Source organism: Tinamus guttatus, unplaced genomic scaffold (genome assembly GCF_059628265.1).
Source record: "Tinamus guttatus ecotype Peru unplaced genomic scaffold, ASM5962826v1 Tinamus_guttatus_pri_ptg000466l, whole genome shotgun sequence".
Taxonomy (NCBI): Eukaryota; Metazoa; Chordata; class Aves; order Tinamiformes; family Tinamidae; genus Tinamus; species Tinamus guttatus.
The window spans coordinates 468,104-487,129 of NW_028289000.1; the positions used below are offsets into that span (position 1 = coordinate 468,104).

General features: G+C 64.7%; 3 protein-coding genes across 3 annotated transcripts; all 3 read left to right on the plus strand.

Annotated features, from left to right (window-relative positions):
- Nucleotides 1-2,512: 2,512 nt before the first annotated feature.
- On the plus strand, nucleotides 2,513-6,075 carry DCTN3 (dynactin subunit 3). Its single transcript, XM_088532696.1, has 7 exons — nucleotides 2,513-2,626; nucleotides 2,705-2,789; nucleotides 3,431-3,517; nucleotides 4,186-4,269; nucleotides 4,895-4,953; nucleotides 5,331-5,390; nucleotides 5,963-6,075. Exons 1-7 carry the CDS (start codon nucleotides 2,525-2,527, stop codon nucleotides 6,050-6,052), a joined length of 567 nt encoding a protein of 188 aa, XP_088388822.1. The 5' UTR covers nucleotides 2,513-2,524; the 3' UTR covers nucleotides 6,053-6,075.
- Nucleotides 6,076-11,157: 5,082 nt separating this feature from the next.
- On the plus strand, nucleotides 11,158-13,104 carry RPP25L (ribonuclease P/MRP subunit p25 like). The gene is made up of 2 exons (XM_088532697.1): nucleotides 11,158-11,219; nucleotides 12,275-13,104. The coding sequence occupies exon 2, from the start codon at nucleotides 12,284-12,286 to the stop codon at nucleotides 12,839-12,841; it is 558 nt and encodes a 185-aa protein (XP_088388823.1). The 5' UTR covers nucleotides 11,158-11,219; nucleotides 12,275-12,283; the 3' UTR covers nucleotides 12,842-13,104.
- Nucleotides 13,105-18,480: 5,376 nt separating this feature from the next.
- ENHO (energy homeostasis associated) lies at nucleotides 18,481-18,678 on the plus strand. The gene has a single exon (XM_088532699.1). It carries the CDS (start codon nucleotides 18,484-18,486, stop codon nucleotides 18,667-18,669), a length of 186 nt encoding a protein of 61 aa, XP_088388825.1. The 5' UTR covers nucleotides 18,481-18,483; the 3' UTR covers nucleotides 18,670-18,678.
- Nucleotides 18,679-19,026: the final 348 nt, after the last annotated feature.

Genomic DNA, 19,026 nt, shown 5'->3' on the forward strand with positions numbered 1-19,026 from the left:
CCCTGTGATAAGCACAACTCGGGCACCAGCACCCCAGAACTGCCCTGGTCTGTGCACAAGCTTGCACTGGGGATCTGACCACTGGGCAAAGGCAGACACTGGGGGAAGCGGTGGGCCCGGCGGAGGCGCAGGAGCCCCACGGACACCGCGGTGGCAGGCGGCAGCGTGGAGGGACACGGCGCTGCTGCAGAGCGCCGCCAACACGGAGGCGGCTGCGCCGGGCACCAACTACCTCGTCGGGCGGGTGGCGCCTCCTCCCGCCCGCTCACCCCCTTGGGTGCCAGAGCAGGGCCCGCGTCACCTCTACCTCAGCGTGCGGCGGGACGGGGCGGCCGGGCCGGGCCGCGCTCCCACTGCGGCACTGCAGCTCTCTGTGTATCTATTAAACGAAAGGAATGGATGAACCCAACCAGCGTGCAAGGTCGTGTCCGGGACGTGGGGGGCTCCGGTGCGCGGATGGAACAATTCGGGGTGTACAGGATCCCTCCCGGCCTCCGTGGGGACACTATGGGGTGGCAGCTGCAGTGCTGGGGTTTCTGCAGTGTCCCTGGGGACAGACCCTGTCTCCCTTGGGGACAGACCCCGGCTCCGTTGCGGACAGACCAGGGCGCCCCTGGGGACGGACCCCGGCTCTGCTGGGGACAGGCCCGCCGGGCCAGGGCGGCCCCCCCGCCCCATAGTGGCGGTACCGGCGCTGTCCAGGGTGCTGCAGCGCCCGCCCCGCTCGGGGGCCCAGGCGTCCGGGTGTCTGTGCCCGAACCGGAGCCTCCCAGCGGGGGGGCCCTGCCGGCCCCCCGGGGCCCTCGACGAGGGCCCCGGGGGGCCGGCAGGGCCCCCCCGCTGGGAGGCTCCGGCGCTGAGCGCGAGGCGACGCTCCCCGGGGGTTCGGGGACGCGGCTGCTGTCACCGGAGTAACCGTCCCCGATCGATGCCCGCTTCCCGCGTCCCGCAGGGCCTCTAATGGAGCGGGAAGGCAGGAGCGGAGCCCCGCCGGAGCAGGGGGCTCTGCCCCAACCTGGGGGGCTGGCGGGCACCGAAACAGCCTGCACGATCCCCCGCTCCGGCTTCCCGGGGGCACCGACCGCGCTGCTGCTGCAGTGACCGCATCGACAGGATCCGGGGAAGAAGCGAGGGGGCACGTCCTGCTTGGGGGACACGTATTTGGGGAACTGGGAAAACACGTGGGGCACTTTGTGCCCACAACCTGCAGCACCCGCTGTGCGGGGAGCATCTCACCCTGAGGGGCTGCTTAACCCAACCATCCGCACGGGAACCCCCTGCAGTCCCTGCCCGCAGACGGGATTTATCCTCTAATACCCCATTCCCAGAGTCCTGCGTGGATTTCTCAGCTTGGAGCGGGGATTCCCAACACTCCAGCGCGGGGACTTGGGTATCCCCGGGCATCGCCCCGTCGCACCATGCTGGACCCCGGCCCCTGCCGTGCACAGAGCCGCGGCGTCCGCCGCAGCCCCGGCCGCTCCTGCTCTCGAAGCCGCTTTAAACTGCGGCCCTTGTGGAACAAAGCTCCGCTCCCCGCTCCAAAGGCGCCTCGCGCAGCCCCTCCGCTATCGATCCCGGGAAGAAAAGGCGGGAGGCCCCGGCTCTGCGCGGCTCCTCCGGGACACGCAGAGACCACGGGCTTGCTGGGGACCCCAACACAGCCCGGCGATCCCGCACAAGCGGACAGAGGGAAGGAGACCCGTTGGGGGCTCCTCTCTCCACCGCCCGGGGCTTCGCCGGGAGCCGAGGGCAGCAGCGGGGCTCCCGCATCCAGGCCCGTGGGGCTTTTCCAGCGAGCGTCCCGGCTCCGGTCGATAGCGGGAAGGTGAACGCGGGCAGCAGGAGGCCTGGGGAAAAGCCTGCGGCACCTCCTTGATTTCAAAGGCCTCGATCGCTATATCTATTTTTGTTTAAAATATTATTTTTTCTTCTTCTTTTAAATACATTTGAGCTCCTCCTTCGCCACGGAGCCGCCATCGACCGCGGGGGCGGCGGGAGGCCGCCGCGTCTGCAGTGCAAATGGGCATCGACCGCCCCGAGCGCGCCCGGCTCCGCGGCCGCCCCGGGGACGGCGGCCCGGCCGCTTCCGAGGGGAGGTGGCAGGCGTGGGGACGCGTCCTTCAACATCCAAGGCGTCCCCGCGCCTTGGTGTCCCCTTCCTCCGGCTCCTGCTCTGGGGGCCGGTGCTGGAGGGGCTCCCGCGCCCCGCCGGAGGTGGCAGGACCCGGATCCACCGCCCTTCCCAGAGCCTGATTTTGGGGCCAAACCACCATTAATGCGACTTTCCCCCAACTCGGGGTCGCCCCTCGCGGCTCCCCGGCCCGTCCCTCCCCCATACAGCGCGGGGGGGGGAGGGGGGGGCGCTGTCGCGACAGGGCGACACAGGCCGCAGGGGTCTCCATGGTAACGCGGGGGGCCGCTGTCTCCATGGCAGCGCGGGGGCGGGGCCAGCGCGGCCGCGCCGTTGGCGGGCGGGAGGGGGGAAGGAGGAAGTACCGCCCTCCCGCTTCCGGCTGTTGGCAAGATGGCGGCGGCGACGGCGGCGGAGCTGCAGCGGCTGCAGCGGCGGCTGGAGGAGCTGGAGCTGCGCGTGGGCGGCGGCCCCGGCGCCCGCGGGCCGCGCAAGGTGCCCGGGGGGCCGCGGGGGGCGCCGCGGGGCGCGGGGGGCGCCGGCGCTGACGCCCCGGGCGTTGCCGCCCCGCAGGTGGCCGACGGGCTGATGAAGGTGCAGGTGGCGCTGGCCAGCGTGGCGGGGAAGAGGGAGAGGATCAAGATCCTGTATAAGAAGAGTGAGTGGCCTCGCGCGCGGTGGCGGTCGCTGGGGCGGGGGTGAAGCAGCGCCGCGGAGCCCTCCCACGCCACCAGGCTGCTCGCTGTCTGTTTTGGGGTCAGAAATACGAGAACATCGTTCCGTGCTGCTTCCTAACCGGGAGCTGTGCAGTGTGCCCTGTCATGGTCCAAGACGATGGTGCCTCTTTGGTTTAAAACAAAAATCGTGTGTGTGTGTGTATGTCTATGTATCTTTATTTATTTTTGCTTCTGTTCAGCAGTGAAAGGGGACCCGGCTATTTACTTGTTTTGCTCTAAGGGCAGGAAGGGGCAGGTCCGATGCCTGGAACATCTGCGTTTTATTTGGCTAATGCTGCTTGAGGAGCATCACAGAGGCTCTGCCCCCATAACCAAGTAGTTACACGGCTTGAGCCATTTTGTGAGCTCTTGGTTGTGGTGTTAGCTGGAACCCTCCGAACACCCCCTTTGAAGTGCTGTCACAATTCCTGATTTGAAAAATAAAAAGAACTCTCAGTGGACATTATTTACAAAGTAACTCTATATTTAAGCACCTTTTTTTTCTAGCGCTATGGAAAATTGCACTCGCAGAGATCAGAATATTTCTTCTATTCTTTCTCTCTGAGCTTATCTTTCGTTTTAGTTGAAGATGTAATAAAATACCTAGATCCTCAGTACATTGACAGAATGGCTCTTCCGGATGCTATGAAGCTGCAGTTCATCTTGGCAGGTAGGGCACAAAATGAGGACGCTCGTTTTTCTTTAACACTCCAAAAGTTTTTTTTTAAACAGCCTGGGAAGGGGTGGATATTGGAACAAGAATATCTGTCACCCTTGGTGCTTCCCTGTACATGTTCATACCTCGGTTTTATCAAATCCACACTCTTTAGTGTTGGGTAGTTTAACCCTGAATTGGTAAAACACGAGAAGAAAAACTAGTTCTAAAACAGTTTTTTATATCTCAGGCCTAATATTTATCAGACAAAATGTCTTGGCTGACAAAGATGTGACAAAACATTTTGGCTGGTTCTTTGGCTGTAAAAGGCAAAATAAAATCGAACACAAGTCCTTTTGTGTGTAGCTTGCAGTGGGTGCCGTGGGGCCGTAACCTTTTGAAACTACAGTTGACTGTTTAAGAATAATCTCTGGCTGACAATTCCAAAGCCTCCGAGGAGAGTGTCAGAGACTTGGAGTCTTCAGCTAGAGTTTCTCCTCTTCTAGTTTTGGCCGCAAGACACTTTATATTTGCCAAGTTGCTCTTTGCTGTGTTAGACGTACACGGTTTAAAACTGATCCATACCCATTACTCCACTGTTGCCTTTCAAGTATTTGTGCAAAACAAAAGCAGTGTCGTCTTACTGTGCTTACTGATGTTCCTTCTCATCTCTCCCCAATCAGAGGAGCAGTTTGTTCCTTCCCAGGCAGCCCTCCTGGAGCAGGTGAAGAACCTCCAGCCTGTCTTGGACAGCCCCTGTATCCAAGGTACTGTTCACCCTTCTGCAAGCTCTTCCTGAGCTGCAAACACTCTTCTCCAGTTAGCTCTAGCCCAGGGCTCTCTTTTTTCCCCTCAAGTTTCAGACTTGAGGAAAGGAGACCTAAGCACGCACAACCCAGTGTGAGTAAAGTTGGTGTAAATTTATAGTTCTGCTTAGTTATCCCTGGGAAGACCCCTGTCCCAAAGCACATGGTACTGGGCAGGACGTAGCTGTCCTGTGTTGCTAGCAGACGTCTGCAGGGAGTGGGGCTGCTGCACAGGGCTGAGGAGGTGACTGGGCAAGCAGAGAAGCAGGTCAGAGGAGCCCCTTTGCAGGTCATCAGCCTGACACAGAGCCCCTCTGCCTGCTGCTCATAAGCTGTCGTGCCACAGCATCCCTGCTCCTGGCAGAGATTCCCTTTCAGTTAGCTGTTAGAATGTTCCAGCTGCTCTGATGCAGCTCCTGAGCAATCTTCAGTGCAGGCATTGCCTAACTCATGCCATTTTTAGGTGCAGCATAGCCAGGTGTGTTTTAACGAGATAAAGGGTGTGTTTTTGGTGCATGGTGTTTGCGCTCGCAGAGCAGAGTTGTTCTGTGCCTCCGGAGAAGTAACTTCTCGTCTCTGCTTTCAGCTGTTCCTGACCACGCAGCCAAGCTGCAGCGGCTCTCTCAAATCCACATACAGCAGCAGGTAACGTGAATGTCCATCGCAGCCTTGGCCAGAGGGACCTTTTGTGAACGTCCTGGGCAGCACTTGCTGCCTCACTGAGCCGTTCTGCTGCGAGTGTTTCTGTAGCCCCGTGGCCAGGCATTTGTCACGGTGTGGTTTCCTTCTGGGCCAAGCGAGTACAGCTTGACAGGGGGCAGGCAGCAGTGTGAGCTTGGGCACTTTGCCCTGGGTTTTCTCTGTAACCTTTCATTTCTCTTGACTCTCAAAACACCTCCAGCTGCAACAAGTTCCTATGTCAGTACTGGCTTTGGATGCGTTTCCACTGTCCAGCATCAGGGACTGGGAAGGCAAATGTCCTGGGGCTCCATGCTCACTCACAGAGACTTCCTCCTTTGCAGGAGCAGTGTGAAGCTCTCACAGATGCTGTCAAGATGCTCCTTGAAGACTACAACAAAATGGTATCCTTTTAGCTGGTGCCTTGGCCGCGACACAGCTGAACCACTTGCCCATTTCCTGTGCCTGCTTGCCCCACCGTGCACTGCTGGCAGCAGAGCCCCCGCTGCCAGGCTGAATAGCAGTGTCTACGTTTGTCACATCAAGGGCAGTGCCACCCGAGCGCCAGAACTGCCCCCTCTCTGGGACAGGACGCACAGGGAGTCACATGCAAGCCAGGGCCTCTGCTAGATCCGCTGACGGTGCATTTGGCGTGTGGGAGCGCTGGGATGTGTCCTGGACCTGGTGGTTAGGAAGCTTTGGGCTGTTCTAGGTCATAGATTGAGCCCCATGAGTGCTGTCTCAATGTTCAGAAGTGCTTCATGGATGTGAGTCAGGGTTGGGTGCTATTTGGTGGCTCAGGGCTTTGGCAGTTTGAGTCATCGTGGACTTTCCATGTGCGGATGCCCCAGGTTTCTCCATCCATCAGTCAGGGTCACAGTGCCAGGGGGTTCTTGGTGTTCCGACCTCAGTTTCCTTCCCTGAAGTTTCCACGTGAAGTCTCCACATCCTCTTTTTCCTTAAGAGCCATGTCCAGACCCTGCTTCTCTCCAAGCAGTTTGTCCAGTGGGACGAAATGCTGACGCAGATAGAAGCAGCCAAGAAAGCGAAACCCGTGGCAGAGTGACGGCAGTGCTGGGAGCGAGGGGAGCCGCCGCCGGGGCCCTGGCTCTGCTGCCCCTGAGGCTCTGGGAGAGGCTGCAGCAGCACTCGCCCCTGCAGACCCACGGCCTCAGCAGAGCGTGTCACTGCGCCGGCTGTCCTGGGGGCTCCCTTGCTTTGTGGCTGCGCTTGGTCCGCGCCGAATCAAAGCCATGCTCTTGGTGTTCTGTTAATATGCCACTGTCTGCAGGTCTTGCACTTCCACAAAATATCTTTTTCGTTTGTAACTTATTTAGGAGTCCCTTTCTGCTGTTAACTGTGGACCATAGTAAAGTTTTAAGACACTAACATAACACTGTGTCGTCTCTCCCTCCCCTCGGTAGCCTTCATCTTCATCCTCCTCCTGCTTATTGGAGGGACAGTCTCAAGTTGGGGCTCCCCTTCCTCCTGCAGAGGAGCAGGAACTGTGCCCTGTCCATCTGTGTAGAGCCTGGAGTTTATGCCAGCCGGAAGGCACACGCAGGCCCTGGCCGTTCTGTGAGGGGCAAAGCGTGATGGTGAGGGGCAGCTCCAGCCCTCAACGAAGCCCTGGTTCATTTGCCCCTCAGCAGCCTCAGCCTGGCCCTGCTCCAGGCAGAGCTCTCTGGTCTCCGCTGTGGAGGGGGCTGTGCTGAGACCCAGCAGCAGCTTTTCCACCAGGAATTGTCAGGGTTTCCAGAGACTTGAGTGGTGGCTGCCCCTGTACCACGTCCCCTCAGCAAAACCTGTGGCCTCTCGCAGGTCTCAACCACAGGTCCCAGGTGGGAGCGGTGGAAGGGACTTGGGAATCTCTGCGCTCTTCCCGAGTGAGGCAGTGCTGGAGCCCTGTGAGCTCCGGGCTGGGCAACCTGCTCCCAAGCTGCCCACGAGAGGGGGCTCCAGGCCTGCACCGTATCCCTAAAGGCCCTGCCAGCCAGCAAGGACTTGATGTTTCCCTGGTGTTTATTAAGAAAATAGAGATTTTTTCATCCAAATACCCCGCAGACTTGGCCACAGCCTCTTCCTGGGGGTGGGAGGGCAGCTGAGCTCAGTGCTAGAGCTCTCGGGCGATGTCGACGGTTCCCTTTGCCGGGAGCGCGCCCGTTCCCGCGCCTCGCGGAGCTGCCCCCTGCCCACACCCCGCGCAGCCCCCTGTGCTCGGTGACACGGGCACCCGTGCCTGGGGGCTGGGGCCCCGCAGCGCTCCAGTGAGGTCGAGCTGTCCCCAAGGGACGTGTCTTCCCCGCTGTGCGGTCTAAAGCGGCGACAAGGCAGGATTGCCTTGTGCAGCGCCCGCTGCGGGCTGCCGCCACGCACCCGTGTCCCAGCGCAGCCAACGTGTCTGCGGGTGCTGCGGGCCCCAGAGCCCGGGGAAATCTTGGCACTGGCCGGGCGCTGCCTCCTGCGCTGGGGCCGCTGCCCTGACCCTGCTCTGGCCCTGTGCGGTGGCAGCCTCCTGAGGCTGCCGGGCGCTGCAGCACGTGCGCGGGGTGCCCGCTGCTTGGCGGTGCCGTGCCGGGGGGCACCACCGCATTGGCAGGGCCCCGAGGATGCTGTGGTGCCCTCAGTACTGCTGGGTGCAGCGGGGGTGGCAGCAGCAGCACTGGAGCTGCCCAAAGGGCTCCCGGCCCTGCTGCTGCCCCGACGGCGCTGCGGGACACCGGGGACTGCGTCCCCTACACTCCTCCAATGCTGCTCCCTTGCCCCGTGCCCAGTGGGGCTGCCAAGGGCTGTGCGGTCCCTGCTTGATACCCAAGGCACAAGGCCCTGCAGGAACCTCAGCAGGACGGTCCCCACAGTGGCACCAGGTCCCCGCCGCTGCTGCTCTGTGGAGTCACCTCCTGCGCCCCCAGCCGGCCTCGGGGCTCTCTTTCTGCTGCGAGGGCCCGTGCCCGTCCTGGATGCCGAGCGAGGAGCAGGACTGCCGAGCGCCAGCGTGCCTGGCAGCGATGGAGGGTGCCCAGGGCGCCAGGCAGCGCCGCTGCCCATGCGCTCCGCAGGAGGAGCAGGGTGCAGGGGCCGGGGGCGGCTGTGGGGGGCTGGTGGTGCCCATGGCTCTGCTGTTTGGGGCAGGTGGGTGCAGCATGGGGGAGCCGGGCACAGGGAGCCCTCATGTCCTGCTGCGCAGCAGCCTCCAGCCCACATGGCCTCGTGGGCAGCCTGCGAGTCCCTGACGCAGGGGGGCAGCAGGAAGGTGCCCAGCGCCCGCTGCACCACGTGCTGCTCCAGCCAGGGCATCGAGACCTGCTGCCGGAGCAGGGGCTGCCCCTGCGGCACGGACTGCCCCGACGCAGCGCTGGGGGCACGCGCAGGCCCCACTGCCACCCTCCACTGGGTCCCTGGGCTCAATGGAGGGGAAGGAAGTTGCTCAGGGCTTGGTATCTCCATCCCATCCTGCTGGCTCTGTGCCATTTCCCGCAGGCCGTACTCGAGCGCCTGCAGAATCTGCCTCCTGCTCCAGCGCAGTGTGCCCACGGAGCCTGGTGGCGGGCAGGCCTGGTGCCACAGTGAGGGGCTGTGCTCCTCACAGCGGGCGGCACAGTGACACGCAGGGACACCCTGGCATGGGGCTGGGCTCTTGCTGGCAACTGGGAGTTCCTGCGTTGTGGTGAAAGGAGCTGGCGCAGCCATGTTGAGTCTCTCCTCCGTCCTTGCCAGTGGCAACATGGGGAGGTCCTGGGGCTTCTCCTCGGGTTGCAGCTGTTGCGGGGCAGCAGCCGGAGCCTCCTCATCCTCCCCTGCCTTTGTCACTGGAGGGTTCCTGGCCTCTGCGCTCTCTCTCATCACCTCCTCCATGAGCGGTGGTGATGCCGTATCCTCCCCGGCCAAGCTGGCAGCTGGAGGGGCAGGCACTGGAGACACCCCGGTGGCTGCTGGCCCTGCCCAGGGCTTCGGTGGCCCCCAGCCCTTTGCCGGATCTTTGCCCATCGCTGCTGCTTCGTCACCGGCCCCAGAGGCTGCCCAGGGGCCGAGCGGGTCCCTGGGGCGCTGCAGCCGCTTGGCACGAATGTGCAACTCCAGGGCCTCGCGCTGCTCCTCGGGCAGGAACAGGGCCTCGGGCACCGCGATGTGCACGGGCACCCCGGGCTGCGGCCGGGCGCCAGGGCCGCAGGCGCCGTCCGGCCGCAGTCGGGGCAGCGACGGAGCCCGCGGCATCTCCAGGGAGCGCCGCACCACGGCGGGCAGGACGCACAGCCGCGTCTCCAGGCACTTCCTCGCCGCGTGCACCCACAGCTTGCTGCGCGCCTCGCGGTTCAGCCGCCCCGCGCCCGGCGGCCCCTCGTGCCGCCGCCCGTCCCCGTCCCCGCCGGCCGCCGCCGAGCCCGGCGCGGGGCCGGGCCCGTCCTCGGGGGCGCCGCGGGCCCGGGGCAGCGCCGCTCGGGCGGGCTCGGGGCCGGCGGCGGCCGGGGCCGCGGGCGGGCGCGGGGGCTCCTCGGGGCCGGCGCAGAGCGGGGCGGGCGGCGCGGGGCGCGGCGGGCGGCGGCGCGGGGGGCTGCGCGGCGGCGGCGGCGGCCCCGGCTCCGGCGGCGCCGGCAGCGGCGGCGGCGGCGGCACCACGCGGGCCAGCGACTCCTCGGTGGGGCTGGGGCCGCCCCAGAGCGCGCGCAGCCGCTTGCGGCGCTCGGCGGCGGCCACGGCGTCGGCCCGGCCCTGCAGGCCGGGGCAGAGGCGGCGGCGGGCGAGCGGCGGGCGCTGCCCCGGCGCGATGGGCCGCGGCGGGCGCGGGCGGGCGGGCGCGCGGGCCGCGCGCTGCTGCGAGCGCCGCACGGGCGCGGGCAGCGCCCCCAGCCACAGCTCCAGGCCCTTGCGGGCCACGTGGCTCTGCAGGGCGGCCCGCGGCGGCCCGGGCGGGCGGGCGGCGCCGGGGGCGCCCGCGGGGCTCCGCGGCGGCGCCGGGGGGCAGAAGGGGCAGCGGTGCCCGGAGCCGCCGTCCCGCCGGGCCGGGGCGGAGGCGGCGTCGCCGCTGTCGCTGTCGGCGCCCCAGGAGGGGCCGCCCGCCCGCACCAGCCCCTCGAGCTCCCGCCAGGCCGCCCGCCACGTGCTGGAGCCCCACGAGGCCACCGAGCGCGGCCCCAGCGCGGCCGCCGGCCCGGTCCGCGCCGACAGCACCCGCCGGCGCAGCTCGCGGGCGGCCGCGGCGCAGCGGGCACAGCCGGGGCGGCCGCTGCGTGGGGAGGGGACCCCGGCACCTGCAGGAGTGGGACGGGGCTCAGCGGGACAGGGGGCAGCGGTGGCAGTGCCAGCAGGATGCAGGGGCAGTGAGATGCAGGGGCAGCAGGACACGGGGTCAGTGACATACAGGGTCAGTGAGACGGGGGCTCAGCAGGACATAGGGTCAGTGGGATGGGGGCTCAGCAGAGCATTTGGTCAGTGGTGGCAACATCAGCAGGATGCAGGGGCAGCAGGACGTGTGGTCAGTGACATGCAGGGTAAGTGGGACAGGGGCTCAGCAGGACATGGGGTCAGCGGGATGCAGGGTCAGCAGGTTGCAGGTCAGCAGGACATGGGGTCAGTGGGATGTAGGGCTCAGACATGGTGCTGCCTGCACGGGACAACCCCCGAGCTCCCATGGCTCCATACCTGGGCGCGGGGCCGTCGCCCACCACTGGGGCCACCAGCCAGCATCCTGTGGGCACAGAGCTCCGTGACAGGATGCAAGGGACACGACGGCACCTTCTGCCTATGCCCTGGTGCCCCCGTACCTGGCGGCACCGGGCAGCGAGCAGGGCGGCGATGGCGACGGCCGCCAGCAGCAGGAGGCCGGTGCCGAAGAGGCCGCGGTCTCCGAGTACGGCCAGCCCCAGGGTGCCCAGCATGGCCCCGGGCTGCGCCGCAGGGACGCGGGACGGTGCCCTGAGCGTGCGGAACCGCTGCCGTGACATCACAGAGCAGCCCCTGTTACGTCACACAGGGGCCCTGTGATGTCACAGAGTCGCGTCCGGCGGCCCGTGGGGAACCAGCGCGCGAAAACGCGCCCATTCCCCGCTGCCTCGCCCCGCCCACTGCCGCCTCGCCCCGCCCCTTGCCGCCTCGCCCCGCCCTCAGACGCGTAGCCACGCCCCCTGCCGCCTCGCCCCGCCCATCCAGTGCCGTCACCCCGCGCCTGCGCGCGCGCTCCTCCCCCGGCCGCCATCTTGCGCGGAGCGGCGCGGGCGGCGCTGAGGCGGCCGCAGGTGAGAGGCGGCCCCGCGCCGGGCCCCGCCGCTTCCCGGCCCCGCGCGGGGCCCCGGGCTCCCCGGCTCGTCCCGCGGCTGCGGCCCGGCCTCCCACGCCGCCCGGGCTCCCTTCCCTGCAGCCAGGCCGCGGCGAGGCCTGCGGGGGGCGGGCGCTCCCGAATCACGCGGGCTGTGGGGGGTTGGGGAGGGGGATGACCCGTCTCTTCCTGCTGGGACGGGGCGGGAGGGCGGCGCTGGCCGCGGCGGGGCCGGGAGAGCCCCACGCCGGGCGGCTGCGCTGCTGCGTGGGCGCCCCGGGCCGCCTCGCGCCCCCGTGCTGCCTCCTGCCCCGCTCCCGGTGCTGCTCTGTCACGTAGCTCATCCCGGCCCCGTGCCCCGGCTGGGCAGCCTCTTCCGCTTAACCCGAGCGCACCCGCTTGTTCTGGGACTCGCCGTGTTTGGTGTTCGTGCTGCTTGTGTTTTTTCATTCCATTCTGCTTGGAATCACAGAACTAGACCTGCTCCTTCTACCGTCGCCCTTCCGAGTTCTTGCTGCAGGCGTACGCACAGGAGGGCTGGGATCTGAGTGACTCCACAGCAGGTTTCATTAGGGCTTTGCTGTTGATTTTTCGCCCATGGGCTTTTACGGTCTCTGTTTCTGATAGCCTATAAAGCCCTTTTGGGTAAAGATTGTAGTACTTGAGCAGCAATGACAAGAGTTGTTTGTCAAGTGCAGCTGTTTGTCTAGACCTGCTGTGAGTTTCTTCTCGTGGCTGGAAAATAGTTCCAATCTCTAGGCTGGAAAACAAGTGATCCTTAATTTAAGCTGCAGAAATTACTTCCATATAATAGACGATACCTTTCCTTATGAGTGGGCTGGATGCAGCTTGAGATAGTTCCTTGGTTTTACTACACCGGGATGAGTAATGAAGCTGCTGCTTCCGTTACTGAGTTTTGGGAAGCTGGCGCAGATTGAAAGGTCGTGGATTCTACTGTACAGGATGGGTGAACTTGCAGAGCCTGCTTTTCTGAGCCATAAATACAAGTATTAATGGGTGTATTTTCTTTTCCAGCACTGCAGAATGGAGAACTACAAGAAGACAAAGATTGTGGAAAAACCTTGTCCTCTTCCTTTCGCTGACCTACCCCCCGATATTATTGAAATGAAGGTGAAAGACGGGAGCAAAATCAGAAACCTGATGGGCTACGCCATCGGCAAGATGGAGCTGGACTCGGTGCGGCAGATCCTTTTCACAGGCTCGGGCAAGGCTGTCAGCAAGACCATCACCTGCGTGGAGATCATGAAGCGAAGGCTCAAGGAACTCCACCAGATCACCAAAGTGCTCTTCAAACAGATTGAGGAGATCTGGGAGCCCATTGTGCCCGAAGCTGGCCTCGATGCCTTGACGGTGAAGAGAAACATTCCTGCCATATGCATCTTGCTTAGCAAAGATGCCCTTGATCCCCAAGAGCCGGGATATCAGGCTCCGGGCTCCTTTGAAGCCTTCTGGATTGAGACTCTCAAAGCAGAGGCTCAGGGCCAAGTGAAGAGGAAGCAGGGGGGAGGAAGGGGAGCTGGCAACCCAGGAAAGCACCCTCGGTCTGCTGAAGGGCAGGAGGAGTCCTGCGAAAATTCCTGAGACACAGACACATTTGGGTGTAACTTGGGGGTTTTAAGGAAAAAAAAAAGCCAGCAGCTGTAGCTGGGAAGCTGATGAACATGTGGGCTTGCAGAGCTGTTAAGGGCAGGGAGAAGAAGTCACCGTTTCAAAACAGACATGACTGTAGCTGCCAGAAATAGTGTTTTGACAAGTTTCTTTGTGAAAGGCTGCCAGGCTCTGCTCCGCAGCTCAGGGATGAGTCCGAAAGCGGGAACCAAGCGCGGACCGAAGGTGCCTTGTCGGGAGGCCCGAGTTGGCAGCTGCTCAGCGAGCTGGGCCAAAGCCGCTCGGGCAGGAGCGGCGCCGCGGGCGGCTCTTGCTGTGGTGCACGTGGCCAGTGTGACCCAGCGGGGACCCCTGCATCACCAGAGCTCCCCTGTGCAGAAAATGCAATGTGCTGGGCTGGATCGACTCCTTCATGTTTGAAAGACCATCTCCATTGCACCTTTCTGTCCTCCTTTGACCTCTGGCGTTGGCAGATTAGACCTCTCCCTGCCAAAGTGTCGCACATTGCCCAATGTAGTGATGAGGCTGAAATCCTGAAGTTGCCTCAGGGCCCTGCAGGGTTGGGCCCCAAAGCAAGCACACTGTCCCCCTGCTTCTGCTCCTTTATGATGCATAGAAATGGGCTTAAAATAAAGTTTCCTCTTTATTTAACGTGACGTTTGTCATGTCTCCTCACTGTGCCGGAGCTGGTTCTCTGAGCGCTGCTGACAGGACTGCAGCTGAGCCCCGCGCTTGACCTGCTCCCGAGGAGGAGGAGGGGAGCCTGCGCGTGGGAGGCTTCCTCTCATCGAGGAACTGAAATGGGCCCTGGTGTCAGGGAGGGGGTGGGGGGAAGCTCTTTCCTTCCTTTGCTATTCACTTTCAATATCCAAAGAACGGTCAGCGTTTTACGTGTATTTTTCTGGGAAACTTCGCAGATTTTAAAGTGCCTGGAATCACAGCCTCAAGGACTTCATCCAAACTTTGCTAAATGGAGTGAAGCACAGAGCACGTCTTGCTCTGTGGCTTTGCTTCTCGAGCAGCTGAAGTGAGTGAACACAGGGCAGGACGACAGTGGTGTTACTCTCAAAGCCCAAGCACTTGCCTGGTAAAACCACATCCTGATTCAAACCTCACCACGATTCAGTCCACAGCTGCTCCTCTTTGCTCTTCTTGCTCTGTGTGTCTGTCTGCACGCACAGAACTGCTACAACTGCCCTGCTTGGGGGGATACTTCCTAACCCGAGGGAAACCTCTGCTGAACAGGGAGAGGAGGAGGCTCTCACGGGTGGCCCGACTGTGGCAGCAGAGTGCGGCCTTGCCCACGCACACGGTGCGTGAGGACACGCTCTGCCCCCGGCCGCGCTCCCCGTGCGAGCCCCAGCAGTGCCAGGCCCCACGTCGCTGCTTTCTGTCTGCTGCCTCTCACCTGCGGTGGTTTATTTCATTCTTTTCCGTCTTAACGGGTTTCCCCATGCTACAGGGGCTGTAGGAAAACGTTTGCTGAGGGTTTGAGTGATGCTCTCGTGGCCGTCAGCAGCTTCAGTGCTTGTGGGTCACGTAGCAGGAAGGGGCATCTTTAGAGTCCAAACTTAATGACATATGAAAACAAGAAGCAACGGAAAGGGAGTTAATTTGCAGTTCACATAATAACAGTCTGAGGTGTTTTCATGGATAGTAAGCAGCGTTTTCTTTTCCTTTGGCTGCAGGTGGTGCAGGTTTAGACCTCACTAAAGTGCAGCTGCTGTTCAGACCGGCTTAACTGCCAGACGGGGCAGCGTTCGCAAACTTGTGAAGTGGTGAGCGCAACACTGGCTGCATCCTAACGCTCCCATTTCATACCAGCAGGTGCACGTGTCCGTGTCGAGCTCCTGCTGATCTGGAATTAACATTCCCCTCTTCACATGCGTTGTCTCGCTTCGTTCCCCCAGTGACAACTAAAAGTGGGTGCGCTCGCCGCGTGACACGCGAAGCGCGAGCTGCCTGCTGGGGCTGGCAGGAGCGGCGCCGTAACCAGGGCACGCGTGACGTGGTGCAGCCTCGGAGCCTCACGAAGGGTTGCTGCTGTTTCCGTACCCTGGAAAACGAGATATTTTTGCGAGTCGGGTGAAAACGTCCTGAAGTGACTGCTGGCTGCTGTGCTGGGACCGCCGTGGCTGCAGCCCCGGGCACGGGCTCCTGGATCAGTCCCTTCCCAGCCCGGCCGTGCGGGTCGGTGTCTGCGAGAGCAGGTGAGGCCATTCCGTAAATGCCCAAACGCCTTCACGGCACCAAAGCAGATGGAACCAGGGGACGGAGCAGAGCTGGGTTAAGGCTGCTTGTCTGTGCCAGGGTCCTGCTGCTCCCAGCTGCTGTTCCCTTATGCCTAAGGAGGAGGCTGCTTTTATTAAATAATCAGCCGTTCAGTGGAAAATACCCAGAAGCAACGCTCAAGTGGCTGGAGTGACTGTTTCTACTGCTTCCATCATGATGAGCTCAAAACCATTTGTTTACTGTTAAAAACACCCTTTTGAAGGAATCTCAGTTCCTAAAATAGTCTGGGTAAATCCTCCCTGATGGCAGCAGCGCTTTGAACGCCTTCTAATCAAAACTGCAAAATGATTTTTTTTCTTTTTACGTAATTTTATTTACAGCATGACAACTGCCATGGATTCCCACAGTGGTTCTGCCTTCGAGACATTTCGGTGGCTGGTGACAGCCGAGCTCTCCTTCCTGGAAGCCGATGGGAGGCTGGGCTGGAGAAGGAGCCGTCCTTGCGTGGGGTCGCGTGCTGTGTGGCCTCCACTTTGGGGCGCTTTGGGAGCTCCATGTGCAGTTCCAGGACATCAAGGCCGGAGGCCCCAGGCCCCACCTCGCGCAGAGCGCACAGCGGATGATGGACAAAACCCAAGGAGCGCCGTGTGCGGGGGCCCAGGCGTGCGTCGGCAGCCTGTGTCCCGCGTGGCCCCGCGCAGCCTCTCGGCTTGCACCCGTCAGCCAGGAGAGGTCCCCAGCTCCCTTGCCAATGTGCAGCCGTGTCCTGCTCCGGCTTTCCCGCTGTGGCGGGTCCGTGGGAGCCGCGAGGAGCCGGGCAGGTGCCCCGCGCGTTTTTGCGTCTGCGGGCAGCAAGCAAGGAGGCCTCGGGGCGCCTCCTCGCCCCATGCAGCGCCATGAGGCCTGCCCCACGTCCTCCCCTCAACCCTCACCAGGTGACAAGTGGCTCCTGCGGGGATGACGCTCCCTGCGGCTCAGCCTCCGCTCACGGAGCGACCGGGTGCTTGGCCGTGGCGGGGGTCCCTTGGTGCCGTGCTGGGACTCGCGTCCTCGGAGCACCCTTGGGTCTCCCGTGAAGAAGAAGAGGAGGAGGATGGGTGAAAGATGGGCTGGCTCGGGGTGACACTGAGGGCCAAGGGGGTGGCTGGTGGGGATGAGGACCCAGTGAGTATCCCCTCTCCAGTGAGGCTTATCTGGCCTGGGAGCACAGGGCTCCGCGCAGCTTCCCTGTGCCGGCCTCAACTTCCCGCTCCCGGCAGCTGCAGCGGCGCCGGCTCCGGGGGCCGGGCGCTGCCGCTGGGGCTGCGCTGTGGCCTGACCTAGTTCTCCAGCGGGATTTGGCTCCCAGGGAGCCGTCGCTGCCGAGCACGGCTGGCGGGAGCTGCGCATGCAGGGGCACGTGCGTGTACCCGTGTAGGCGTGCGTGTGTAGGTGTGCGTGTGGGCACATATAGGTGTGTGTGTCCGTGTAGGTGTGCGTGTGCATACGCACGTGTGCAGGTGTGTGTGTGCACGCTCTGGGGCAGGGCGTTAAGGGCTGGAAAGGCAGGGCAGGGGGGCAGCAGGGTCACGGCAAACAGGACAGACGGTCGGGGCAGGAGAGACAGCAGCATCACAGGGCAAGAGAGGACAGGACAGACGGCACCAGCAGGACCGAGAGTCAAGGCAGGACAGGACAGACGGTCCGGGCAGGACAGACGGCCCGGGCAGGGCAGGACAGACGGGGCGGCCCGGGGGCAGCGCCCGCCGCTCCAGGCCCCGCCGCGGCCCCGGCGCCGCTCACGTGGGAGCGGGGCGGAGGGGGCGTGGCCTCGGCGGCGGGCTCGCCCAATGGCGCGCGGCCGGCGGGGGGCGGCAGCCAATGGCCGGGGGCGGGGCGGTGGCGGGCCCCGCCCTCCCGGTGGCGGCGGGAGGGAGCGCGGAGCCGCCGGGCTGCGGCACCGACGGGGCGGCCCGACCCGCCCCGCCCGGCCCGGCCCGGCCCGGCCCGGCCCGGCAGCACCGCGCTCCGCTCCGCTCCGGCCCCGCCGCCGCCCGCAGCCCCGGCCCGGCCCCGCACCGCGGCCGGGCTCCGCCGCGGCGGCCCCGTCGGGGCGGCAGCTGCCGCCGAGCGCAGGTAACGCGGGGCCGCGGGGCGGGGGCGGCTCCGGGGGGTCCCGCCGTGGCCGCGGGCGGGCAGGGCCGGGGCTCGGCGGCCCCTCGACACCATCGCGGAGCGGCCCCTCCGGGATGCGGGTCCCGGGCCCGTCCCTCGGGTCGCTGCCGGCTCCGGGCGGTCTCGCCCTGGCCGGGGCGTCCGGACCTGCCCCCGAACGGAGCTGCGCGCCCGGCGGCCGCGCGAGGGACGCGAAGGGGAACCCCGCGGAGGCTGGAGGGAGGCTCGAACCGGGCCCAGAGCACTTCGAGTCCCCCAGACGTGCCAGCAGCGCGGGCAGGGGTGTGGGTCGGGACCGGGCGCTGCAGCGCCGACGGGCTGCGGGGTCCCATCCCGTCCCGGGGCAGCAGCTGCTCCCCGCGGCAGTCGGGACCTTGTGGCGGGGCTGCCGGAGAGGCCTCCCCGCGCCCGGCGGGGGAGCCCAGCTCTGCCCCCGGCAGGATGGGGGGAGGCGCTGGCCGAGGTCGCTGTCCCCGCACTCCGCGTCCCCTGTCCCGCACCCTGGGGTGGCGAGGCTGGAGCGGCAGCAGCTCCCAGCTGCTTTCCTGCAGCCCATGTTTTCCAGCCGTGGCCCGATGACCTGACGATGCCCTGGGAGCTGCGGAGCCCCCTCAGCCCCGGCACCCCGGGGGCAGCAGGTCCCAGCATCTTCCCTTGCACTGGGACCAGGCAGCCCCGGAGCTGCCCAACAGGGCCCTGCCAGGGCCTTGTGACCCCCATCTCCAGCCCTGCTCAGGGAGCCACCTCGCAGGACGGGGCGAGACCTGCGCACGGCGGAGTGCCGGGGGGCCACCAGCCTCCCTCTGCTCTGGTGCCCTGCACCTGTGCCCATGCGCGGGCGCTGACGCTGATGTCTTCCCTTGCAGGTGCATGAGGGAGGAGCAGCCTCCCAACGTCCCCACGGCACCACCGGAGGAGGGAAAGCCAAGGCCTGGCCGCCGGGTCCTTCCTGGGCACAAGGGTCGCTGCGAGGTGACCGCGGTGCCAGTGGCTCCGTGTGGCTGAGCTGCCACGGGGGTCGCCGTCCTGCCACCCACCAGGCCCGCTGAACCCCGGAGCCGCTTTGCCATTCCCTGCGCGCTGCCAGGAGCGCCGCGGGACCCCGGGGAGCTGCGCGCCCCCGCCAATGCCCGCGGGCGGGCGCTGCGCCCCGCGTCGCTGCGCCAGCACCCGCGGCACCGAGCTGCGGCCCGACCTGCGCAGCGCGGCCGCCCCGCTGGGCCGCGGCCATGGGGGCAGCTCTCTCCGCCGGAGCCGTCGTCGCTATTTCCTTTAACTGCGTCATCGCCCTGCTCATCCTCATCCTCTTCCTCATCCTCTGCAAGGCCTGCAGGACGCCGTCCTGCCCCAAGAAGAGCCCGTCCTCCGACACGGACGAGACGAGGAACGAGGAGAAGTACCTGCTGCAGCCATGAGGCTCTCCCTGCTGCCCGACGTGGCTCCGGGCCTGCCAGGGGCTTGGGGACGGGCTGCGCTGAAGAAACTGCACGTGTGGATGCGGCGGGAGCCCCAGGATGGACAGGATGAGTGCCGTGGGGATGCTGGGCCGCTTGCCAGTGCTGTGAGGCTGGGCAGACCCTCTTTCCTGCGGTTTTGGTGCCTGCTGTCACTGCAGAGGCCTGTGGTGCCCGCGGGGATGGAGAAGAGGCAGGGGATGGAGGAGAGGCAGCGCGTGCGGGCAGGAGGCCCGTGCTGGCCCGGGCCGTGCTGTGGGGCTGGCTGGGGGGCTTCGAGGCGGCCCTGGCCCACGGGCATGCTCTGCCCTTCCCTTG

Excerpts from the sequence above, each read along its gene's own strand:
- RPP25L (XM_088532697.1), top strand. The coding sequence starts at position 12,284 with ATGGAGAACTACAAGAAGACAAAGATTGTGGAAAAACCTTGTCCTCTT.
- DCTN3 (XM_088532696.1), top strand. The coding sequence starts at position 2,525 with ATGGCGGCGGCGACGGCGGCGGAGCTGCAGCGGCTGCAGCGGCGGCTG. Across the intron at positions 2,627-2,704 it reads GCGCCCGCGGGCCGCGCAAG|GTGGCCGACGGGCTGATGAA; the intron begins GTGCCCGGGGGG and ends GCCGCCCCGCAG. Across the intron at positions 4,954-5,330 it reads AAATCCACATACAGCAGCAG|GAGCAGTGTGAAGCTCTCAC; the intron begins GTAACGTGAATG and ends CCTCCTTTGCAG.
- ENHO (XM_088532699.1), top strand. The coding sequence starts at position 18,484 with ATGGGGGCAGCTCTCTCCGCCGGAGCCGTCGTCGCTATTTCCTTTAAC.